Source organism: Balaenoptera acutorostrata, chromosome 9 (genome assembly GCF_949987535.1).
Source record: "Balaenoptera acutorostrata chromosome 9, mBalAcu1.1, whole genome shotgun sequence".
NCBI classification, from domain to species: domain Eukaryota; kingdom Metazoa; phylum Chordata; class Mammalia; order Artiodactyla; family Balaenopteridae; genus Balaenoptera; species Balaenoptera acutorostrata.
The window spans coordinates 26,297,086-26,323,804 of NC_080072.1; the positions used below are offsets into that span (position 1 = coordinate 26,297,086).

A 26,719-nucleotide genomic window follows, 5' to 3' on the forward strand; every position below is an offset into this window, starting at 1 on the left:
ACACAGAACACTACGCTTTACCTTCAGAGGGACAAGGTGTCTGTTCAACACCATGACTCTCTATTCAAAGTGTTGACCTCAGATTCACATCTCAGGCTGATTTCAAAGCTATTAGGAGAAAATGGGATTTACAACATCTGTTTCTCCTCTTCTTCACTGGCCTTAGTGTCCTCCTCCTCTGATCCTGGGATGGAGGCACTTCCCAGGGTCTGTCTTCTAGCTATACTCTTTCCAGGACTCGAATTTTCTCCAGGATTTAAATTCTATCCTGTATCTACAACATTCTCAAAATCTATAGTGTTAAGTTTGGCCTCTCTCCTGGGATCCAGGCTTGGATTTCCAACAACTTTCCTAACCTCAGCCCTCAGTACCCCCATGGTACCCCCGAATAGCTCATCACCTAAACTCCACATGGTCCAAACTGAATAATTCACCTTCTCCCTCCTAAAAGTGCTTCTCCTCTCTAACCCCCTCTCTAGTTTCATTAAAAGCACCCTATTCTCTGAATTATATAGGCTCTTAACCTTCAAATCTCCCTTCCTTCTTCATTGTCTCTCCTCAAGTCCTTCTACCTTATGGATAAATGAGACATTCAGCTACCATTTACTACGTGCCTAATAGGCGCCCCAAGAGTGTACTAAACCCTCTACATGCAATAATTATCTTATTTAATCCCCCCAGTAGCTCTACCAGGTCAGTGTTTTTGATATCACCATTTTATGTATGAGGAAAACGTAGGTCAGAGGTAACATGCCTCTGACCTACGTATTCATTTGTCTTCGGTCTCATTACGAAGGCTCTGCTCTCAACTGCTCTGCTATGGTGTCTTCCAACCACGTGCCTCACTCAGGGCCTGGCAGAGGCATTTAGCAAAAGTGGGTCCTTTGCCTTCACAAGGATAGAGCCAGGCAGTAGCTGGGGCTGGATATTCAAAAAGGAATGAGATGTGGTACCTGCTTTTAAAGAGCTCATGAGGGAGAAAAGCGAGAAAACAACTCATTTGCACAGTGTGATAAGGGCAATGGAGGCCCCTGGAACTAGGGAAACTTCGGGGAGGGGTCATGCTTCAGGGGTCAGGGAAGGCTTCAGAGGCATCGGGAATGTGAAGAATGAATCCTCCCGTGTGGCTGAAGCATTAGGTCTGAAGGAGAGAAGAGTAGCTGTACGGCTGGGAAAGAAGCCTGGAGAACAGGTTGTCAAGGGCCCTGAACATTTGCTGAGCACCTGTTGTGAAAGGCTTCAAAGACCCACTTTAAGAAGATTGGATTTTATTCTGTGAATAGCAGAGAGCCACCAAATATTTTTTAAATGGAGTAGATGTAAGACCAGAACCTGTGTTTATTATAATGACTCTAATTACAGTGTGGATGGTACATTAATGGCAAAGAGGCTGAGGCTGAGTCATTTGGGAAGCACCTGCAAAGTCCAAGAGGAGACAATGATGAAATGGAGAAGAGGAAACAGTTTGTGAGTTACTCTAGAAGGGAACCGAGAGAGCCAGGTGGATTTGAAGGAAACAAAGAAGTAAGGTTGAGGGCTAGCAGCTCTGGAGCCAGGCAGAACAGAGTTTGAATCCTGGCTCTCCGAGCCAGAGTCAAACCTTTAAGGTCACCCCTAGATGATCCCTCGACTCTCATTTCCACAAGCCTCCATGCACCTTCTAATCTCATGTGATTGCTCTCTCCTGCCCATGCTCTCAGACCTTCCACTGTTCCCATCCATTTCCATCAGCAAAGTCCCCTTACCTCTCCTCCTGACACTCCATTCACCTCTTGCTCTAAATAAGGCCAGCTCTCCCATTTCTGCCCCTTCCCAAGTACCGCAAGGCCTAGAGTAGATGTGAGGAGGTCAAGGAACTGACCTCAAAGTAGAGGATGGGTTGGGAGAGGAGAAGCGATGGAGAGGAAGAGACAATGAACCAGGATGATGGGGGTCAGCTTGGGGTCTAGAGGTGACTACAGTGAGGAAGGGGCAGTTCAAAGCATCTAGAATTTTGAAAGAATAGAAGAAATGGTCTGAACGTAGCAATGAGGACCCAGGAGGAGGGGAGCCTTGCCAATCTTACGGTGTTTCTCTCGTCAGTTTGCTGATGCTCAGTGTGTATTACTGCACCCTTGCTCAAACGCCCCCCACACAATCTCAGCCTCAGCTGCCAACTCCATTATGCCCCAAGAGAGCAGAAACAACCACAGAAACATCCTCAGGCTTCCATTACCAAATGTACCTCCTGACCGACACCCACACCCCTGTACTCTGCTTTCCTTCCTGGTGCAAAAGAATGAGCCATCCCTGCTCCTCGCTGAGTCTGAACCCTCCACCTGTGCCACCCCCTCGACCACGTATGGACTTCACTCCTGCAGTGTTCATCTCTCTTCTGCATCGTCAATTTCTCCCTTGCTATTAGTCACCCATAATATTCAAATGTACCCCAATATCTCCCATATGCCCCTCCAGCAACTGTCCCATTAATCTTCTCCCTTTGCTGTCACTGTTTCCCCACCTCCACCCTCTCCTGGGTCCACTCCAGCCAAGCTGTCTCCACCACCTCTTCCTGGAAACCCCTCCTGCCAAGGTCACCACCAGACTCCAGTTTACCAAATTCACTTCATCTCCATCCTTCCAGTCTCTGCCTCTCAAGAACAGAAGATGACACAGCAGCTCACTCCCTTCCAGGACATTCACTTTCTTGACTTATTTCTAGACACCACCTCCTCCATCTCCCCGGATGCTCCTACTCAGGATCCTTTGCTGGCTCCAGTTCTTCCCTCATGTGGATGCCCTGGGCCTTAATTTTTACCCTCTTCTCTTTAGTTCTAAATCAAGGCAAATCTGGTTAATCTTACCTGCTCCCTTAGCTCTAAATGTCACCTGTGTTGATGACTGCTGAGTTACTATCTCCTGAGCTCTCCCCGAATGTGTAAGCTCACATGTCCAAAAGGAAACTCTCGATTCCATCTCCCCCACTGCCACTGCAGCCCCACCAAACCTCCTCCTCTCCTGAACCATCTGCATCTCAACAAATGACACCACAACCAGTGCTCAAGCAAACACCTGGGAGTCACCCTTGAGTCCTCCAGCCCTCACCACCTCCTGCCACGCACACAATCCATTATCTTGCCCCATCAGCTTTGTCTCCAAAAATATCCCGAATCCAACCACTTCTCTGAGTCTCCACCTCTGACACCTTCCCCTCTCACCTGGGCACCTACAATGGTTTTCACTCCAGTCCTCTACAGTTCATTCTCTACCTGGAGAGACAGAGAAAGAGCCGAGAATGGAGCCCTGGGGAACCTACATAAAGAAGATGCAGTAAAACTGATGAAGCTAGTAGTTGACCTGACCAGAGATGGGATAGAGCCCACAGGGAGGGAAGGAGAGAGGTGCAAAGGAAGAGAATCTTGGTTAAAAAGTCATTTCAAAGACAAGATTGTAGGGGGTGACCATCATTTCCAGGCAAAGGTGTGTCTGTGAGGATGTGCTGGCCGAGCAGAAGTGAGGGCCGTAACAACATGTGGGCTGGACCATCCCTGTGGAAGCCACACCTACCCCGGATGAAGGCAGGAGACGAGGAGGAGAGGAAAACCATGAGCCAGGCGTCAGGTTCCTAAGGAACGCGGACACCAACTAGGAGATCAATGGGAGATGATGACCTTCCAGGCCCTGTATGCTCGGTGTGCTGTCGAATCTAATATTTCTACCACACAATCTCTCATCTTCATCAACCCCCTCTCCCCTTGCTTCCTTCACAGCCCTTTTTTGGGGCCCCAATGCCTGGGCCACCAGAGAGCCTCATTAGTCCTCCCCCTCTCATCCTGGACACTGCCGACAGATTAACCTCCCTAGATAATGGCTACTTCCAGTGATACTACTCCCCTGCTCAGAAATCTCCAATAGCTCCCCACAGCCAGTCACATCACGTACAATCTCCTTCCCCTGCCATCCAACGCCTGAGTCTCCTAAGCAATGCTCGTTTCTAATCCCATCATCTCCTCCTCATGCTTCTGCACTCCAGGCAACTTGAACTCCTTTTTTTCAAGCACCCCTGGTACTTTTCACTCCCTTCTATTGCTTCTGCTGCTTCCTCTTCCTGGACAGTACATCCTCCTCTCCCTCTGCTGAAACTGTAGCATGCAATACAGTTAAGAACACACTTCTGAAGTCAAACAGATCCAGATTCATATCTTGGCAACTCAAGTACTAGTTCTGTGATGTTGTGCAAGTTAGTTAACTTTTCTGAGCCTAGGTTTCCTCATCTGTAATTTGGAGCTGAATAGAGTTGCCCCAGAAAAATTGAGAAAATCTATGTAAAGCAACAAGCATAGTAGCTGCCAGGGGAGGGTCCTCAGAGAGGCAGCTATTATGTTTCATATCCTTTCTCTGTTCATCCTTCCCGGATGCCCCTTCAAGAGCAATCTGTCCCCCGGTTGAGCCCTGTATCAATCACATTGTCTCCTCAAAGCATTCCTGCATTCTATGCCTTTATATCTGCATTAACGCCTTCTCTGCTCCTTAAAGGCAGTGATTGGGACTTGCCCACTTCTATATGTCCTCCAGCACTGAACACAGTTCATGCAGGACTCTACAAAGCTTACTGAATGAAATTACCTTTAATTCCCCAGCAGACAAATACCATCTCAGCTGTGGTGATTTTTCTAACTGTTCACAAGATCATACTGAGGAGGAAGAGAGGGTAGGACTGAGGAAAAGCAGTATTATCCTCATCCTAGTAGCCAAAACATATCCCTTGCCCAAAACCTATTGCTTCAAACAACACAGGAAACAACTGGTTGATTTGAGAACCTTCTAGAACAGAAGTATGTTTAGCTCTAGGTCTATTAACATCCAAGTGATTCAGGAAACATTTACTGGTATTAAAAATAACGAATAATGGGACTTCCCTGGTGGCGCAGTGGTTAAGAATCTGCCTGCCAATGCAGGGGACACAGGTTCAAGCCCTGGTACGGGAAGATCCTACATGCCGCGGAGCAACTAAGCCCATGCGCCACAACAGAGCCTGCACTCTAGAGCCCGCGAGCCACAACTACTGAGCCCATGTGCCACAACTACTGAAGCCTGCGCGCCTACAGCCCGTGCTCCACAACAAGAGAAGCCACCACCATGAGAAGCCCGCGCACCACAACAAAGAGTAGCCCCCGCTCGCCGCAACTAGAGAAAGCCCGCACACAGCAACGAAGACCCAACACAGCCAAAAATAAATAAATAAATTTATTAAAAATTTAAAAATGAATGAATTGAAAGGTTATCCCCTTACGGTCAGCTTGCAGAAGGACAACGTGATGCAGGGTCAAGGCCATCCTTTGGGAGTCAATGGTGCTCAGGATCTTGGCAGCTGCAGTCCCCAGCAAAGGCTTCCCATTGTACAGGGTGTAGTAAGTCAGCTCCGCGGGGTCCTTGGGTCCTGGCACCCGCTGCATCTTTACCATCTTTCAGAAAAAGACAGGCCATGTTTACAGGGCATCTTGCATCAACTCTGCAATCACCTGGGCAATCAGCAGGCTGTCTCCCGACTGCGAAGCCTTCCGTAGCTAAGTGGACCCATGACATATATTTTAGACATCACCCTTCGCATACCTCCCTATCACCAACGTCTCAAGAAACCCTGCTGTCGCTGGAGGAGGGAGGCAGCGAGGAGAAAAGGGTTTTGAAAATATAAACATCTGGAAAGAACAGTTTCAGGCTGGAGAAGGAAACGCTGAAATGGTGATGTCTTCCAGCCTCCAGAGAACTCTGGCCTCATTTGAAACTAGGCCTCCACATTAATTCAGGGCATGTTAGGTTATTCTCAAACAAGATTTCTAATTTCAAATTCCTGCAATAGCCAGAGAGGAAAAAAAAATGAACTTATATGTCTACAATTCAAAAGAACTCTGATAAAAGCAGTACTTGGAGACTCAAAGCTCTTTTTCTAAAATAACCTTTGTTGCTTTTTCTCACTGTACAAGTTATACATAGTCACTACGGAAAATCTGAAAATACAAAAAAGCATCGAGAAATGAAATAAAATAAAAACAATCTGGAATCCTTCCACCACAAGCTAATTACTATTACCATTTTGGAGTATTGGCTTCTATTCTTCGTTTTTTCCACACAGGCCTTTTATTTATCATTTTACAAAATTATTTATCATACTCTCTATATAGTATTATATATTGCCATTTTTACTTGCATCCATAATGGGCTTAAATATAACAAAAGGATAAATGTTAATTTCTACATGGCATTCCAAGGCATGCCTCATAAACTTAGCCAATCCTTTATTGTTAAACACTTAAATTGTTACTCATTTTTCAGCATTGTAACTAACAATTGATAATCATTATAAATACATAAAACATAAATTTAAAACCTACGTAATGTTCTACTGTATGCATGTCTCATAAACCTAACTAACCCTTCATTTTTAAACATTTAAGTTGTTTTCAACTTTTTACTAGTGTAATTAACCATCGATAAACATTATGGCATAATATAGTATTTTCCAAAGTGTACATTACAGATTACGAGTTTCACAGGATATTAAAAGATGTTACAAAAATGTTTATAGCAGCATTGTTCATCATAGCAAAAAAATCTGAAAATTCAGAATTCACTAACAGTAGGATGGATACATGAGTTATGGTACAGTCACCCAATGCAATATTATAGAGTCATGTAAATGAACTATGGCTCTTTGTATCAATATGGGTGAATATAAAAGCCTGATATGGAGCAAAAGAAACAAATTACAGAATATAAAATGCAAAACTGAATGATGTACTGCTTAAGGATACACATGAGGATGGTAAAATCTATACAGAAAACACAGATGTGATTTAATACAAAATTCAGAAGCACAGTCAACTCTGATGGGAAGGAAGTGAGTATGTATAATCAGAAAAGACACAGAAAAGGCTTCTGGGATAAGGTAACAGTAATGTTCTTACTCTTTGGGATGTGGGTTCTTTTTTACTAGTGTTCTTTAAACTCTACATATTTTTATGCTCCATGTATGTATGCTATAGATAACAATTAAAATAAATATTACTACAACCCAATAAAAAATGGGTTTTAAAAAAGTCTGACCAGACACTTCACAAAGGAAGATATCTGAATGGCCAATAAGCATAATTTTTAAATGCTCAATGAGGAAATTCAATTTAAAACCACAAGTCATCACTATCAACCACCAGAATGGCTAAAATAAGAAGGGCTGACAACACGTTGTTGATGAAGAGGTGGGGTAACTCCACATCTGGTTGGTGGGAGTGGGAGTGTCAAACTGTACACTTTGGGAAAAGGTCTGGCAGTCTCTCACAGAACTCACATACACCAACTCTATGACCCACGAATTCCACTCCTACATACCCAAGAGAAATGAAAGCACATGGCCATGGAAAGACCTGCAGAAGAAGGTTCATAGAAGCTTTGTTTATAATAGCTAAAAATTGGGAAAAGCCCAGGTGTCCATCAACAGAAGCATGGATAAACAAACGGTAGTATATTTCATACAAGGGAATATTATTCAGCAATAAAAAGGAATAAACTACTGAATAAAAGAACAACATGGATGAATCTCAAAAACACTACAGAGTCAAAAAAGCCTTATACAAGAGAGAATATACTGTAGGATTCCACTTATATGAGGTTCTAGAACAGTCCAAACTGATCTACGGTATGGAAATGATATGTTATCAAATATAAAACAGTAACATAATACACTGTTAATTGTAGAACCTAGACGGTGAGTAAATGGGTGCTTACGTCATAATTTTTTCAACTTTTCTGAGTTTGAAAATGCTTATAATAAAATGTTGGGGAAATGTAGATATTATTATAAACAAGGGTCTTATTGGCATTTAAATGTAGAAACCAGTATATTGAAGAAAGTCAAGGAGATTTCTTTACTTGCAGGTTTTTTTAGAGTCTTTGGTATGCCAATATGCCTTTGGAATCTTCAAGAACATTCTACAGGATGCAGCCTTGCCCAAACTGACCTGGCCAGAAAGCCCCTTTGCCTCTGGGCACCTTATAGAGTCATTTTCTGGACACTCTCTGAGAAACACTGCTCTTACCCTTTCATCTTTGTGTTCACCTCTATCTCCTTGAAATGAATTTCTAGGAGTAATGTTGTGACCATCTAAAAGATTCTTGTCTAAATTGCTCACCTGCCCTCCAGCAAGGTCATATCCATTTACTGTGTTTGAGGGTGCCCACTTCACTGCTTCCTCATCAACACGGGATAGTACCATTTTACTCATCTTGAAAATGGCATCTTGTGGTAGCTAAAACTTGCATTATTTTGATGATAAGAGTTAAATATTTAAAAATGCTTACTGGTCATATGTATATCTTCTTTGGACTCCTCAATTTTTCAAATACATCCACTAGAGAAACATCTTTAGATTCTAGACACTTAAATCTCCATATTCATGAAGGTGGCTCATCTTTAAAAATGATCTGAGCCAAGACGAAAGACTTCTCTGGGTGAAGGATGATATAAGCTATGTAGAGTGAATTTTATTTGGGAAACTTGGGGGTGTTATTTCTGTCCCCAGTGGGAAAGGAGATAGGGAGAGTGTTAGTATAACCAGGTACAAGGTGAATGAACATTCAAGTATCTAATAACTTCGCTCAATTTCAATTTAATAGCAAATTCTTCTTACCAAATTTCTCCAAGGATGATGTTGGAAGGTGGTCTACAGCCTCGGTAAATTGGGGATTTGCAGAAATATACCCCTACTTACTTCACTCAGGCTTTCCAGGCAACAAAAGGGACCAAGCACACTGAGTACTCAGAAAAAAAGAGGAAACAGCATTTCACTGGGCTCTTTTAGACACTTAGAATGTGCTGGGTTTCTTAAGTTTACAAATAACACCAGGAGTGTAGGGTGATTCTTTCCTCCCCTTCAGCTGAGGCAAATCCCATTTCAACTGTCTGAATCCCAGCAACTTCCTTTCTGTCATTTGGAAAAGTGTGAATTATAGGGCTCACGTGCACCCACAGAAGGGAAATCACAAACCTGGCACATGAAATTAACTATCGCTTTACCTCATGACAGACCACAAAGAATTTTAGAACCAAAGCAGTATCCAATAGGACAAGAGGCCAAATTCACCAACTGCAAATGGGGGACCTGGAGTCTCCCTCAGGGGCGTGATGTTGACTAACATAGGGAAGTGTGTTCTAGAAGATGGATTGTTTGTACTTCCAAGATTGCCTGGGGACATGATCTGCAGACACTGTGGTAATGTCTGCAATTTCCTTTAAAGCTTCCTCTTAGACAGTGAGACACACTGCCTGTGTGTTTGGGTTAAGTTACACACTAGATGTGGTCAATTACCAATCCAGGGGCAGTCGACTACATTCCAGAAAATAAGAAGCCCACTTCCTAGAGGCAACTACCAGAAGCACTTCTGTAATTTGATACCTTGCTCAAGAGAGCTTCTTAATTAGCATAACAAATGTTAGAAATGGGTTCTCATTTGGTGAAATTAGTGGTACTCAAGATATGTGGATTGGCCAGAATATGCTATGGACACTCCCACTCTTGCTTGAACTGGATAAAGAATCTAGAGAGGCTTAGAGCCTCTACCCGCAGGATGGCTACTGTCTCTGTCGGGTTCCCTCTGAAGCAGACTCTGAGATGAGTTGAATGCTTGTAATTTATTGGAGAGATGCAGGGAACTGACAGGGGGTGGAAGGGAGCTAACAAGGGATGCATTATGAAGCCAGTCACCACAGCGGGAAACCAAATCTTAATTCTCTGTGGGAAAGCTCTGGCAATGATCCTAAAGCATACATTTCAGAATCCTCCCAGCCAAGAAGCAAGAGCTGTGGTACTTATACCTCCACCACTGGTGAATTCCCAGGCACTTCCGGCCAGCCGTGGCTGGGCAAAGTACGTTCTGGCATCTCAAGAGCAGCCCTTCAATGAAGACATGCTGGAAGTTCATCAGCATTCATCATAGAAATTATAAGGGGGTTTGGGCAGGGCACCAGTAGTGTCTGCTACAGCTCCCTACCCTGAGTCCCTGTGTGGTCACGTGTCCATTATAAACGTAGAGGGCTCTATGTGTTGAAACGGATTCGACAAGGCTAACAGAATCCCACACCTGTAAGGCTGATCGGTGTTTCCACTGATCACAATCATCGTGCTGAGAGGCCTGAAAGCTGGGACTTCATCCAGCCTCCAGAACAGGATGCGGAGGAGTTGCGCTTGCTTACTAATAGCCTTTTGTTTAATAAATATGTGCATGTGGGCAGCATTTCTTCCGAGACCTCCTCTCCCTACAGTCTAGTACTCGGGAGAGCAGCTCTCACCCTCCTTCATGATTTCGATGATTATGACTGTCACCCCCCCCACAAAACCTAAGAGCAGCGTGGATTAACTGGCCTCATCAGCTTGCAATGGGAGCGCTCCTCGGCACGCAGCGTGGTTTTCTTAGGCTCAGGAAGCACATTTCCACACCCTTCTTATAAGACCCCCGTGACTTTGCGCACACCCACCTGCACGGTGTAGCTTCCCAGGGTGGTGGCCCGTTTAAACCGCCGGCCTTGTTGCTGGGACATCATGAACAGCTGGGCCAGGCGCTGCTCCATGACCCGGGCGAAGCTTTGGTTGTGCAGGCCCACCAGAGAACTGTCCACGCCCTGCAGCACTGTGGACACACGACACAGAGGGGCTGTCAGAGGAGAGGCTGCCTGCTGACTCGGAACCACAGCCGCCACCGCTGGCCCCCACCAGCCACTAAGGGCCATGGGCCCGACCCCATGTTAGGGTTTGGCCATCCTTCCCTCACTTTACCCTCACATCAGCCCCAGGAGTTAGGAATCGCTATTGACCTCTTCGAGATGCTGAAAAGGTTAAGTGACTTGTCTAAGGTCACACAGCCAGTAATCAGCAAAGCCAGGGCTCAAACCCAAGCCTGTGGAACCCCAAAGCATGCACTCTGTCCTTCACAAGCTGTGACAGGTGTAACGCTGCTGTATTAGGTCCCAACCTTATTTAAGATAGTATGTGCTGTCAGAGTCCGTATGGGAATACAGCATCGCTAACGCGTACAACTACTTGGATTTTTGGTGGTTCCCACTCAGAAGCCCTGGCTCAGCGCTACCCTGATTTTACGTTTCCTTCCCAACAGCTTTGGTGAGAAATCTAAGCTCCATCCTGCAACTCAGCCCCTTCCGCATGGGCAAACCGCCCTGTTCGGTGTCCTCATCCCTCTCTCCTCAATGGGGTCCTTTCAGGGCTCACCCCTAAAGCTGCCCGGGGCCCCTGGGGTCTCTCTCACTTGAGAGCAGGATCATGTGATAGTAAGAGCGGGCCCTCTCAGTGCTGGCGCTTGCCAGTTGGGGGACTTTGGGCAAACCACCGGCCCTCTCAGAGTCCAAGTCTTTTTCTGTAAAACGGAATAAGAAGGGCTACATCACAGCAAATATATTTCTAGTGGGCTTTAAGGTTGAGATGAAATAAGATGTATATAGCAGCTTAGCATAGAGCCTGGTGTGCAGAAGGCAAAGGAAACCCTCTCTTTCCATCCCTCCTTCACTGCTGGGCTTCACCCACATCCAGGGTATCTGTAATCAATGGGTAAGGCGTTGGTGATGGAATTCCAGGCAATGGCTGGTGCATGGGAGAGAATTTAGTGAACACCAGAGCCCTCCAAGGACTGCTGTGGTCAATTACTACGGGGGCGACTGCCTTTTGCTGTCTACGCCCGAAGCCAGCCCTTCCTCCGAGACCCTCAGGAAGAAGGACACTTCTTCCCAAACACACAACACTCTCTCCAAACACAGTCACCCCTGAAAACAAAAATGCTAAAAGCAATTCTCATCTTCTTAGACCAAAACTTACACGGGCTGGGAATGTAATACAAGGTTTTTCATTTAGCAGAGTTTGTTCTACTACAGTCCAGCCAAGGACCATTAATACCACCCGTCTACTGGGATCTGGCAATAGCTTGGATATAAACGGCATTGTTTTCATGATGGCATTCTAACAGGGCCAGAACACGCAACGGATGACAACGAGATACAGAGAACGATGTTTAAACTGATCAAGAGAAAAATGAAACCCACAGCTGAGTCTTAGAAATTATTTCTTTGAAACCACAAATGCTAAATAATCCCCACAGAGGGCATAAAGCAGCTTTCCTTCCAGGGCCCTCATGAGGGACTCCCAGCTCAGCAGAACTCCTGCAAAGATAAAACACTCCTGCACTTCCCACTGTGGCCCCTTGGAACCCTCCTGACACAGCTGTCAGGCTGAGGAAGGGCTGACCAGCCTCCTGACCCCAGAAGGAGAGCCCGTGTTCTTGCGCGTTCAAAGACACCCCTCCCGTAAAAGGACAGCACCAATTGCTGAAGGATTACTTCTACACTGGCCTCTCCTAACTGGTGGACAAAAGCAAGAGAGGGGACACAGGATGGTCGAGGGACGTCACCATGGGTTACTTTACAGGAATCCCAGAGATGATGCAAGGGCAGACATCAAAGAAGAGAACAGTCGAAGCCTTCAGGTGACGAAAACATTCTGGAAATAGATAGTGGTGATGGTTGCACAACATTGTGAATGTACTTAATGCCGCTGAATTGTACACTTTAAAAATGGTTAAGGGCTTCCCTGGTGGTGCAGTGGTTAAGAATTCGCCTGCCAATGCAGGGGACATGGGTTCGAGCCCTGGTCCGGGAAGATCCCACATGCCGCGGAGCAACTAAGCCCGTGCGCCACAACTACTGAGCCTGCGCTCTAGAGCCCGTGAGCCACAACTACTGAGCCCGCGTGCTTCAACTACTGAAGCTCGCACATCTAGAGCCTGTGCTCCGCAACAAGAGAAGCCACTGCACATATATACACTACCAAATGTAAAACAGATAGCTAGTGGGAAGCGGCTGCATAGCACAGGGAAATCAGCTCGGTGCTTTGTGTCCACCTAGAGGGGTGGGATAGGGAGGGTGGGAGGGAGACGCAAGAGGGAGGAGATGTGGGGATATATGTATATGTATAGCTGATTCACTTTGTTATTTTTTTTTTTTTTTTTTTTTAATTTATTTATTTATTTATGGCTGTGTTGGGTCTTCGTCTCTGTGCGAGGGCTTTCTCCAGCTGTGGCAAGAGGGGGCCACTCTTCATCGCGGTGCGCGGGCCTCTCACTGTCGCGGCCTCTCTTGTTGCGGAGCACAGGCTCCAGACGCGCAGGCTCAGCAGTTGTGGCTCACGGGCCCAGCTGCTCTGCGGCATGTGGGATCTTCCCAGACCAGGGCTCGAACTCGTGTCCCCTGCATTAGCAGGCAGACTCTCAACCACTGCGCCACCAGGGAAGCCCTCACTTTGTTATAAAGCAAAAACTTACACACCATTGTAAAGCAATTATACTCCAATAAAGATATTTTAAAAAAAAGAGAGAAGCCACCGCAATGAGAAGCCCGCGCACCGCAACGGAGAGCAGCCCCGGCTCACCGCAACTAGAGAAAGCCCGCACATAGCAACGAAGACCCAACGCAGCCAAAGATAAATAAATAAATAAATAAAATTTTTTTTTTTAAAGTTAAAACGGTAAATCACACTTTATGTGTATTTTACCACAGTTTTAAAAATTGAGAAAAAAATACCTCCAGGGAAGTACAGGAGGCTGTGAGAACCTGCTACAGAGCTACATGGAATCAACAACTGGGCAGCTCCCTCATGCCTCACGGCTCTATTTGCAAAGAGGATGTGTCCTTCTCAGGAGGCAGCTGGAGAAGAGCTGAGGGTTGGAGCCAGGGGCCTGGGTTTGAATCCTGATGCCCCCTTACCGAGTGTCTTGAGCAAGTTGCCTAGTTTCTCTGGGCCCCAGTTCCTCATCAGAAAACACGGTTATCGTAAGCTCTTCCTGACTGTATCATTGCGAAGAACAGTATACTTTATAAAAAAATGCTTCCAGCACAGTGCCATACATAAAGCACTTGGTGGGCGGGAGGTGCCCATAAACAGTAGCTGTTTTTGCTCAAACGTGCCTCCTGCTTCACTAGACACATCCTCACCAGAGGAAGGAATTGCCTGGAAAACACAGAGCTGTGTTCCAGGACTGTAGCTCCTTTCCTTTCCCCTGAGAAGCACGGTGGACCTCAGGCTCCTGGCCCTCTCTGCCCGCCTGGAAGGGAGTGGAAAGAGGTGTGTGCCCATAGCTCTCACAGAGACACGGAAGCAGTAGTGGGGGTTGGACCCTGGCACGGGGGCCCAGGAAGACCGCAGCCCCTCAGTACATCAGCCAGGGCCCTGGCCATCCACCCTTACCCACCACTGATTCAGCTCAGAGGAGGCGGGCAAGTCCCAGCTGTGTTCCTAGGAGCTTTGTCCAGAAGATTTGGTGGCTGTAACATCACTGGTCTCTCATTCCTTCTTTGTTTACAATTGCACTGGGCTCTAAGATTCCAATGATCAGGCCAAGTGAACCCAAGTTAAGTTGTTTTATTCATGGTTGAATCTCACATACTCAGAGCCAAAAGAACCTCAATCCTCAGCTCACATCTTTTCCTGATTCTAAAGGTGAGCATGTGATGCCTAGAGGGTCTAAGTTGACTTGCTCAAGGACACACTAGGTTAATCAGTAGCAGAGCTGAGACCAGAAGAAATCCTGTAATTGCTGGGTCTGGGATATTTTGACTCTGGTAGGTGAAATAAAGACAGATGAATAAACCTAAGAGGGGCTCTCACCTCTGTCAGGCAGCAATATTAAGTCTGTACATTTCTACCCCACCTCATATATACACCCCTGACTGCAGGATCCATGAGAGCAGGGTAGCCCCTGGGTACTCTGTAAAGAGGGGCTGCAGGAGTCACCCTAAGCCAGTGATTTTCCACCACAGTGGGACCCGCACTCAGGGAGGGGAGAAGTGGAGAGTGTGCCAAAACATATTTAATATAAGTTTAGTCGGAAAACAGATGAAAACACCTTAGGCTTTTATAATACAAATTACAGGAAGAAAAATTGCTTCAAATCCCCTTGGCTGTTAGCAATGAGCAGAAGACAGGATGCCCAGGATGAATATCTGGGCAGACAGGTTATTCGAGGGACTGTAGGTTTGGACAAGTGCTGTCTTCATCTCTCAGTTCCTAATCTCCTACCCCTTCTGGAAATGATGGTTAAAGTTGGTGGTGGCCGCCCATGGGTCTAGAAAGTGGTTATGGGCCAAAGGGAAGGCAGGAGGGTCAGCCTGAGATCTGGACCTGTCCCCTCTTCCCCCCCAAGCACTAATCAACTGATCCAATCAGCCCCAAACACAGTGATGGGTGCCACTGTATGCTGATTACCAACAGGCAGCAACAGTGATAATGAAGTTGGACACGTAGGTGAGTGGGCAGGGGTCAAGTTCCAGAAGAATCCTGAAAACAAGACCATGTATGGAGCTTTTTATTAAGGTTATGTCACTAAAACAGAGGCAGGGCAAGACACAGGTACATGAGGAAAGCATGAAACAGGAGTCTGTCAAGGACAGAATGTTTTACCATTGAATGTAAATCTTAAAAGTTAAGAGAAGGGAGGAAATGTCTACAAGTTAAAAAACAGCATTCCCTGTGCAGGAAACATGATTTTGTAAATGTTACGTAACCTGCTGGTTTCCAAAATGTGTTGCATTGTCTCTCTTGAGCATAAACTCCTGTGGGTTGTTGTTTCCTTTTTAAACATTTCTTTAGTTGGCCTTCTTAGCAGGTAAAATAATCTCTACAAATCCATGGCTTTGCAGGGGAGAAAGAAATGCAATTTTCTGCAATTTAGGAGAGATCTTGAGCAGGCTTCACCAAGCTCCTTGGTTAGTATTCCAGGCAGCAGCCCATCTACTGCTTGTTCGGGACAGCAAGGGAGGGAGGAGTCCGGCAAGGGAAGAAGGAGGTTTGGGAGGGCCTGCTTGTTCAGGCACATCTTCCAGGGCTTGCAAAATCTTCCTCCCTCCTTGTAATGGGCTGAATTGTGTCCTCCCACCACTCACATGTTGACGTTTTAACTCCCAGGACCTCAGAATGCGACTGTATTTGGAGATAGGGCCTTTAAAGAGGCAATTAAGATAAAATGAGGTCATCAGGGTGCGGCCTAATCCTGTACTGGTGTCCTTATAAGAAGAGAAAACTAAGACACAGACACGAACAGAGGGAAGATGGCCATCTACAAGCCAATGAGAGAGACCTCAGAAGAAAACAACCCAGCTGACACCTTGATTTTAGACTTCCAGCCTCTAGAGTTATGAGAAAATAAATTCCTGTTGTTGAAGCTCCCCCAGCCTGAGGTACTTTGTTATGGCAGCTCTAGCAGATTAACACCCTTCCGTCCCTCCCCTTGAAACTGAGAAGGACCCTGTGGGGCTCCTGGGCACGGAAGCCTTTTTGTCTCCGCTTTCTTGCAGGCAAGACTCCAGCCTCCATGACCGTCCCTGAGTTCCAAAGGGCAGATTCGAACAGTTGCTAATCAAGGGAGAAGCAGCCAAGAAACCACCAGAGGCAAGATTAAAGGGACCAGAGAAGCTCATCAAGATTAGGAGACTGGGGAGCTTCCCTGGTGGCGCAGTGGTTGAGAGTCTGCCTGCCAGTGCGGGGGACACGGGTTCGAGCCCTGGTCTGGGAAGATCCCACATGCCGCGGAGCAGCTGGGCCCGTGAGCCACAATTACTGAGCCTGCGCGTCTGGAGCCTGTGCTCCGCAACAAGAGAGGCCGCGACAGTGAGAGGCCCGCGCACCGCGATGAAGAGTGGCCCCCGCTCGCCGCAACTAGAGAAAGCCCTCGCACAGAAACGAAGACCCAACACAGCCATAAATAAATAAATAAAAATTAAAAAAAAAAAAAAAGATTAGGAGACCGACCACCTGAGATGAGATTAAAGGCCTGCAGACCCTGCACACACCCTAATCTTATCAGCAACCCCACCCTTTAACTATTGCTATAAAACTCCTCATCAAAGCCTCCCGGGTTGGGACACATAGTTTCTCGAGGCAGGAGCTTGCTGTGTTCCGCTTTGCCTGGCAAAGCAATGAAGCTATCCTTTTCTACTTCACCCAAAACTCCATCTCCGAGATTCAGTGTGGCACCGGTGTACAGAGAAGCTGAGCTTTTGGCATCACCCTTTATGGCCCGGCTGGTCACTTTTCCTCCTACAAGCATCTGTCCTCTCTCTCTGCTTCCAATCCTTACTTCTCTAATTTTCAGAGTTACTGTCTGGCTTTTGAAAAACACAAGCAAAAAATTTTTGCTGTTTCATAAATCTCAGCTGGGAAATGTCAAGAAAGAAAAAAGGAAACTGCCACCCAAACACCCTTTTACTTCCATCCACCCTCACTGTCAGGACACGCCCGGGCTCCACCAGGATCAGCGTGGGGGTACCCGGGGAGAGAGAAAAATGCATGCCTGGCATTCCTCTGACTTTCATTTGGGTTTTGTAAAGCAGTGCAGAAAGTCCTACGATCTTTAAATGATCTTTAAACAAATAGACAACCATTCACATGGACATGCCCCAGACGTCCACAGCTTAATGCCACACCTTTTATCAATGTGATAAACCATATTAACAAATTGAAATTAGAACACTCCCTAACACCATACACAAAAATAAACCCAAAATGCATTAGAGACCTAAATGTAAGACGGCACACTATAAAACTCTTAGAGGAAAACAGGCAGAACACTCTATGACATAAATCACAGCAAGATCTTTTTTGACCCACCTCCTAGAGAAATGGAAATAAAAACAAAAAAACAAATGGGACCTAATGAAACTTAAAAGCTTTTGCACAGCAAAGGAAACCATAAACAAGACGAAAAGACAACCCTCAGAATGGGAGAAAATATTTGCAAATGAAGCAACTGACAAAGGATTAATCTCCAAAATTTACAAGCAGCTCATGCAGCTCAATATCAAAAAAACAAACAACCCAATCCAAAAATGGGCAGAAGACCTAAATAGACATTTCTCCAAAGAAGATATACAGATTGCCAACAAACACATGAAAGGATGCTCAACATCACTAATCATTAGAGAAATGCAAATCAAAACCACAATGAGGTATCACCTCACACCAGTCTGAATGGCCATCATCAAAAAATCTACAAAGAATAAATGCTGGAGAGGGTGTGAAGAAAAGGGAACCCTCTTGCACTGTTGGTGGGAATGTAAATAGGTACAGCCACTGTGGAGAACAGTATGGAGGTTCCTTAAAAAACTAAAAATAGAACTACCATATGACCCAGCAATCCCACTACTGGGCATATAACCTGAGAAAACCAAAATTCAAAAAGAGACAAGTACCACAATGTTCATTGTAGCACTATTTACAATAGCCAGGACATGGAAGCCACCTAAGTGTCCATCGACAGATGAATGGATAAAGAAGTTGTGGCACATATATACAATGGAATATTACTCAGCCATAAAAAGAAACAAAATTGAGTTATTTGTAGTGAGGTGGATGGACCTAGAGTCTGTCATACAAAGTGAAGTAAGTCAGAAAGAGAAAAACAAATACAGTATGCTAACACATATATATGGAATCTAAAAAAAAAAAATGGTTCTGAAGAACCTAGGGGCAGGACAGGAATAAAGACGCAGACATAGAGAATGGACTTGAGGACACGGGTAGGGGGAAGGGTAACCTGGGACGAAGTGAGAGAGTGACATGGACATATATACACTACCAAATGTAAAACAGATAGCTAGTGGGAAGCAGCCACATAGCACAGGGAGATCAGCTTGGTGCTTTGTGTCCACCTAGAGGGGTGGGATAGGGAGGGTGGGAGGGAGACGCAAGAGGGAGGAGATATGGGGATATATGTATATGTATAGCTGATTCACTTTGTTATACAGCAGAAACTAACAGAACATTGTAAAGCAATTATACTCCAATAAAGATGTTTTAAAAAATGAAAGAAAAGAAAAGAAAAGAAAAAGAAAGAAAGAAAGAAAGAAAGAAAGGGAAGAAAGAAGGAAAGAAAAATAAACCAACCTGATAGGGTGAAAGGGGAAATGAAAGAAGAGATTACCTGTAATTACCCAGTAGTCTCTGGTTGTTTCTGATATATCAAGGTTGGGGTATTCCAGCGCTAAAACAAACAAGAAACACACCAAATTACTTTCACACATTTTATATGTAAATATTGTTCAGAGAAATAGACATCGCTGACAAAATACCAAGCAGCTAAATCCTGCTTTATCATTCTTGGGAACTCTAGGACATAGAGACTGAAACTTGCTATTCAGAAAACTAAAATACTCAGTAAAGGGCTTTTGGGTGTCTGCTTTCGGTTTTTCCATCAAAACCTTCTTAAGTGAAACACTTCCATTGTCAAGACCTACAGCTAGAACCTATCTTAACAATAGCTTTCTCTTTAAAAATTATCCAACCATCATAACATTTTTAGGAATAATTATTTCTTGAATGGATTTTTCCAGTGTCAAGGACTAAGTTTTGTAGCCAAATGTAACAGTCCCATTTCTTTACAGGTGTGGTGACCATCAGAGTTAATACATGTAAAAGGCTTAGCATAGTACCTGGCACATAGTAAGTACTCAATAAATCATAGTTGTGTTATTGTTATTATTCTCAGAATATCAAGATGATGAAAAAAGAAATTCTTCACGTGCTGCCAGGTGACGTAATGCCATCTTTTATGACATCATCTTTTCCATAAAATCCAGAAGCACCTTTCCCTAGTACATGGAAATTCACAAAAGCTTGCCATTAAACAAACATTAAAAAAAACTCTGAGTGTCTACTATGTGCTAATAAGTATATTCACACACATTATCTCACTTATCTACAATATATAAAGCAACCAAAGAAGGAAATAGAAACAATTTTGCTAATACATGTTTAAAAAAAAAACTTGCCCAGTGACCTTTAGAAATGTACCAATGATTAAATTTAAGAGCATAGATCTTTACTTCCTTTGGCTACCGAGTAAATGTTTGGGTACAAAATGTAGGCTACATCGTCTTCAAAGTCTATGCCTGCTGCATGGTAATGAGGATTATGTAACTGAAGCATTAGAGGAAGATGAGGCCACAAGCCTACGGGGACTTCATCAAGTGAAGTCACGATGGTGACTGCACATGAGTTGCATTATAATATCTATAGCCCAGGCAAGGGCTGAAGGCCCAGGAACATCTGCTGATGGCAGAAGTGGAGGAAACCATAGCAACCCAGATTGCCACGAGGACAGATGCCATACCAGGCAGTGTTATAAGCTCAGAAGGCAGACTGCTTGGGTTCAAACCCCAGGTTCCATGTCTCGCTAGCTATGTCAGAGTAGGCATCTTGTTAAACCTCTTGGAGTTTCAGTTTTCCCATCTGCAAAATGGGGTTAATTTTGCACCTACCTTATAGGGTAGTTGTGAGGATTAAATGAGATATGAAATAAGTGAAGGGTAAAAGCACCTAGCCAGTGCTTTTTTCAATGTGTAATAAAGTTTTCATCAATTCAATCCCCACTGATCACACATTTCAGTTGTGATATGATGACAAAAGAGTTAGCATGTGGCCTGGCACCATGGAGGTTTGCTAAACAGACAAGGCCCCGGAGAAGATGGCAGAGTCCCTGTAGGACGTGGACATACTCACGTTCGGCGATGGTGAGCGGCGGGTAGGTGAGGTAGAACCCCACCAGCTCAGCGGAGAGCTGGCGGAGGAGGCTGCTGGCCACGGTGCCGTTGAGGAAGGAGCTTCGATTGCCCACCACGTACACCAAGGTGACTGTCTGGGAGGCGTTGGACGTGCTCACCATCTGAATCGACACAGGAGGAAAGGGGAGGGAGACATGCCAAATAAGATGAGGGTCTGTTTCATGGAGGCCGTGGGAGGAGAAGTTTAAGGAGAAGTTGAGGTTAGGAATGAAAGGGAGGTGGGAAGAGAGCAAGGAAGAGATAAGAATAACAACAGTTGTCACTTACAGATTGCTTGCTTACATGCCAGACATCGTGCTAAGGGCACATGATCTCATTTAATCCTCACCGCAACCCTAGGAGGTGTATCCTGTTATGACTCCCTTTTACAGAGGAGGAAACTGAAGCCCAGAATGATCAAGGGACTTGCCCAGGGACACACAGCTAATAAGTGACGGAGACAGGATTCCAATCCAGGCAGCCTGACAGGCAGTGGGTTTTAACCACTGGTGTGTGTATCTTTTGCAGGGGCTAAATGGTCTCAGCCTACTTTTATGGTTCTGAAAATACACAATAGAGCATAGGAATGGTAAATTTAAGGAGGACTCAACTGCTCAGACAGAGAAAGCCTGAGTCAAACTTTTGGGGGATTTTAAAGTTGAAAGGACGGGGAATGCACACCGTCCATCATCAACCTAGTCATGGAAAGCGTGACCAAACCTGATGACAAAAAGAATTCAGAAATAGAAAACAGCTTCTTTAGAGAGAGATTCCATTTCCTTGTGGTCTACTAATTCAATGTAGAACATGTTAATATTACTATGAGATGGTGTGGTTTTCTTCTCGAATCTTGTCTAAGTCAGTTTTTTAGTTATGAGGAAACGAGACTTTTATAGGTCAATGTATACATAAAAATATCCCACAGATGAGATTTGAAAAACAGATGCAGTAGGAAGGCATTCCGTCTGGTGAGACACTCTTTATGGGCTTCTGTGCTGGGTGTCTGCCCCTTCCCTCTCCAGATCCATTTGCCACCCTGCCCTCATCCTGCTCAGCGCCCCCAGAGGCAGACCCTGTGGACCACGTCAATGGGCTCCTTGGCCCCCTGGCTTCAGCTGCAGGGAGCTCAGGAGGATGTGGGAGAGAAGGAGAAGAGTGAGGTCAGAGAGTTGGTGTCAGGGACTCCCTCCTGTGGGGTCACAGCTCATGTTGGGCAGCTCTGGCCTCAGGCTTCCCACAATTGCTCCCTCCTCTCACAGCATCGACCCCAACTGTCACAGCCTTGGCAGCTGCACTGTCCCTGTGGTTTCCCTAGAGCCCGCCCACACTTCTACAAAGTCTTTTTCATTGGACTTTCCTCAAATTATCTTCATTTGAATGTGTCCTCTCTTTCTGCCGGAAACTGTTACCCAGTCTGTCCCAGACCTTTCTGTGCTCAGACATAAATATCTCAGCAACGTTCCTTTTAAACCTTACTTTGAAGAAGACCGTCAAGAGTAGCTTCTTCATGTTATTTCGAACTTTTTCCCATAAGTGGAAGTTCCTTTTAAATTCTCTAACACAGTACCTAGAGTCCCATGATTAATGATATACGGAGTCAACTTTTCTGGTCAACTCTTACTTCCTCTCCAAAAGTATTTCTGGAATGTGGTTTAGCCACAGATATTCATGCCTCTCCTAAGGTACCAAGAAAAAAGGCACTTCTTTCTGAATAATTCAAAAGACCTCACCGCACTGTCACCTAAAAAAATAATAACTAAAATAACTTTGCAACCTTTATCTCTATTCTGAACACTGTTTTTTTGCTTTTCAACAAAACTAAATCTCACTGGATCCCAAAGAGCTTGCAATACGGTATCTCTGTACATACTACACTCGACCAGGTAAGTTATACATTTTTTCAGATGAGAATTTTTTTATTGAGGAGACATCATTGACATAAAACATTATATTAGTTTCATTCTTTTTTGTGGTAAAATACACATTACATTTTAACCATTTAAAGTGTACAGTTCAGTGGCATTAAGTACATTCCCATTATTGTGCAACTATCACCACCATCCATCTCCAAAACTTTTTCATCATCCCAAACTGAAACTCTGTACCTACTAAATAACGCCCCATTTCTTCCTCTTCCTAACTCCTAGAAACCACCATTCTATTTTCTCTCTCTATTAATTTGACAAAACTAAATACTTTTGATAAGTGGAATCATACAGTATTTGTCCTTTTGTGACTGGCTTCTTTCACTTAGCATGATGCCCTCAAGGTACATTCATGTTGTAGCCTGTGTCAGAATTTCCCTCCTTTTTAAGGATGAATAATATTCCATCGCATGTATATACCACATTGCCTTATCCATTCACCCATGGATGGACACTTAGGTTGCTTCCACCTTTTGGTTGTTGCGAATAATGCTGCTATGAACACCGGTGTTCCAATATCTGTTCAAGTCCCTGGTTTAAATTCTATTGGGTATATACCCAGAAGTAGAATTGTTGGATCATATGGTAATTCTATGTTTTTTGAGGGAACGCCATACTGTTTTCCACAGCAGCTGCACCATTTGACACGTCCACCAGCAGTGCACAAGAGTTCCAATTTCTCCTTACCAATGCTTATTATTCTCTATTTTTTTTTATAATAGCTATCCTCAATAGGTGTGAGTGGTAGTTCGTGGTTTTTATTTGCATTTCCCTAATGATTAGTCATGTCGAGCATCATTTCATGTGCTTATTGGTTACCTGTATATCGTCTTTGGAGAAATGTCTATTCAAGTCCTTTGCCCATTTCTTACTTGGGTTGTTTGGTTTTTTTGTTGCTGAGCTGTAGGAGTTCTTTACATATTCTAGATATTAACCCCCTATAGATACATGATTGGCAAATATTTTCTCCCATTCTGTGGGTTGCCTTTTGATTATGTCCTTTGAGCCACAAAAGTTTTTAATTTTGATGACATCTAACTTATTTATTTTTTCTTTTGTTACCTGTGCTTTTGGTGTCATATCAACAAATCACTGCCAAATCCAATGTCATGAAGCTTTTTTCCCCTATTTTCTTCTAAGAGTCCTACAGCTTTAGCTCTTACATTTAGGTCTTTGATCCATTTTGAGTTAACTTTTGTATACGGTGTTAGGTGAGGATCCAACTTCATTCTTTTGCTTGTGGATATCCAGTTTCCTAGTAGTACTGGTTGAAAAGACTGTCCCTTCCCCCACCAAAAGGTCTCATCAAAAATCATTTGACCATATATGTAAGGGTTTATTTCTGGGCTCCCTATTCTGTTCCATTGGTCCATATGTCTGTCTGTATGCCAGTACCATACTGCTTTGATTACCATAGTTTTGCACTAAGTTTTGAAATCAGGAAGTGTGAGACCTCCAACTTTGTTTTCCTCTTTCAAGATTGTTTCGGCTATTTGGGGTCCCTTGATATTTCGGGTGAATTTTAGGATGGATTTTTCTATTTCTGCAAAAAACATCACTGGAATTTTGATAGGGATTGCATAGGGATCATTCTGGGTAGTATTTGACATCATAACAATATTAAGTCTTCCAATTCATGAGCACAGAATGTCTTTCCATTTATTTGTGTTTTCTTTACTATACTCATTTTTTTTTTTATAGCTAAGAAAAGTGTGACCATTCTTGGGGGCTGCTTAACAACAACTTCATAAATAAGAAGAGATCCACAGGCCTGAAACCAAAGTCATATCACTGTTCCTTGACAGTCATACCTTGTCCCTTGCAGGGGATACTTTCCCATTACCCCTCTACTCTTAGACTCGTATGGGTTCTGACCGTATCTCTTACTTCCCATTCACTCATGCCATGATTCATTTAGCTAATTAGACCCACAACGCTGACAGAATGGAAAGCTGTTGTTTTCATTCTTAGTATCCATTCTCCCTTCTTCCTTGTCAGCACAATTCTCCTTGGGGAAACATCTCCTCCTCTCCAATCAGTTCATGTGCTTTGGGTGCAGTTGTCCCACTCAGGTTCCAGGAGTGGGCATCTCAGCCAGACTTAGTTGACTGGGATATTTCATATCCTCGACCACAGTTACTGGTCCAGAAATGGGCACGTGATCCAAGAGGGTTCAATGAAAACTAATCCAGGATTTTGACTGGAATGACACAAAAAAGGCACTCTGGATCCATGAGACTGTAAGTAATAAGGATGAGGCAAATCTGGAGGTGCCAGGGGCCTGAGGATGATGCCGCCCAGAGCAAGGCAAGCCAAGAGACGAAGAGAGAACTTCATGAAGAAATCATGTGAGCACCTGGATCCAATTGTTCCTGAAGTAAGGAGCTGTGAACCTTTCGGTTACATGACCCAATCACTTCCTCTTTTTGCATAAGCCTGTGAGCTTGGATTCTGTTGCTTATAATCAGAAAGTCCTAATTGAGTCTACTATACTCTAGCCTCTAATATCAATGCTATACAAGTAAAAAATAATTGTCACTTTTTCGATGACTCTCTGAACAAATTAAATATTTACATGGTCTTATTCCACAAAAGATGCAAGGTGCCCCACAAATTACATTTAATACAATAAAATGGTAATTTATTAATTACAAAACCAGGTCCTGAAAAAACAGATTAAAGACAACCCTGGGGGGATGATTAGCACGTAGCAATCTATGAATGATATAGGGGCCTAGAGGGTTACTAAATCCACACAACAACTTTGGCTCTGGGCTTCCTGCCAGCCAAGGCAAAAAGTGAAAGAGGGTTAATAAAACAATTCACCCAAAGCTGTGGATATGTTCAAGAGCATCTAAAATCTATTTAGATGCAATTATCTAATTGCCCATTGTAGTCTTTTCCAAGGAATGTTTGTTACTTGCTTTATAAAGTTTCATCTCACGGCCCCTGACTATCATACGACAACACAAGAGAGGTTTCTTAAGGCCAAGGGCAGCTTATTTATCTTGGTGTCCCTTCCAGTGCCTGATAAAGAGAAGCTGGTCGATAAGTCTGTGCTTCTTGAATATAATTAGAATATGTTCCACTGCCAAGCTCCAATAAGACTCATGTACCTGTGAGGATCATAAATGCAATCAGAAAGAAAAAGGAGCTGAGTCACACTACTCCTTACATAAATCTTATGTCTGTGACATGTTTTTAGATCTTAGTCTAATATGAACCAGATCATAATGAGATACTTCCATATATACTTTGGGTGAATCTAGAAAAGGACGACTGCTCATTCATATTAAAATGTATGCTTTCCACATCATATTGGCTTTGCTGATAATTCACTTATGCTAAATGCCAATTTTAAAACCACTGGGTTTAATTGCAAAGGATTTTAGTTCAGTAAAAACAGAGACATTAATTAGTACAGTTAATTAGAGAAATTTGGGGGCTGGATGAATATGATTAAGAAGCATCTGTGTTTAGTGAGATGTTATCAATATAATTGTAAAAAATGGGTCTGAGAAACGCTTTTGGTAGCATGTCTACTGTAAATCCAGGAAGTTGAAATACAGTACACCAGGAGTGGGATTGCCCTGGAAGATAATGCATATGCTTGCCAAAAATTTCATCAAGGATCCCATTTCTGCATTGCATTGATTCTAGTAGAGCATGGTGGATTAGAGTATGGGCTTTGGCTCAAGTCCTAATTCCATTTCTTACCAACTGTGTGACCTTCTGGAAGTTTCCTACCCTTCTCTCAGTTCCCTCTCCTGTGAAATGCTGATAATAACACCTCAGAAGGATGTCTTGAGTATTATGTAGCAAAACATTTATAAAACACTTAGCACAGTCCTGGCACATAGTAAACCCTAAATATAAAGTGTGTGTGTGTGTGTGTGTGTGTGTGTGTGTGTGTGTGTCTAAAATAAGGTGATTGTTTGTGTGGATGCCTGGAAAACAACTCAAAGAAAATCACAGAATAGGCAAATCTTGGTGAGTTAGCTATTTAGAAATGATTCATTTTATATGCGACATTTGACATATAGAGTATATTCTAGTTCATTTTTTAAAAATAATAAATGTATTAGAAAGGCTTAAGGAAGCTTCAAGCCTTCCCAAGAAAGGCTTGGGAAAATAAATATAAAATCCCAAATCACAGCAGGTACACAGTATC

General features: G+C 44.0%; 1 protein-coding gene across 1 annotated transcript in view; it reads right to left on the reverse strand.

Moving 5' to 3' along the window:
* The window catches only part of KIAA1549L (KIAA1549 like), a 137,478-nt gene that overhangs the window by 100,415 nt on the left and 10,344 nt on the right, over positions 1 to 26,719 (reverse strand). Inside the window, exons 7-10 of the mRNA XM_057553246.1 lie at positions 20,583 to 20,745; positions 19,006 to 19,065; positions 10,508 to 10,659; positions 5,273 to 5,444 (exon numbers count right to left, since the gene is read on the reverse strand). Coding sequence (XP_057409229.1) covers positions 5,273 to 5,444; positions 10,508 to 10,659; positions 19,006 to 19,065; positions 20,583 to 20,745 — 547 coding nt within the window. The remainder of the gene's footprint in view (positions 1 to 5,272; positions 5,445 to 10,507; positions 10,660 to 19,005; positions 19,066 to 20,582; positions 20,746 to 26,719) is intronic.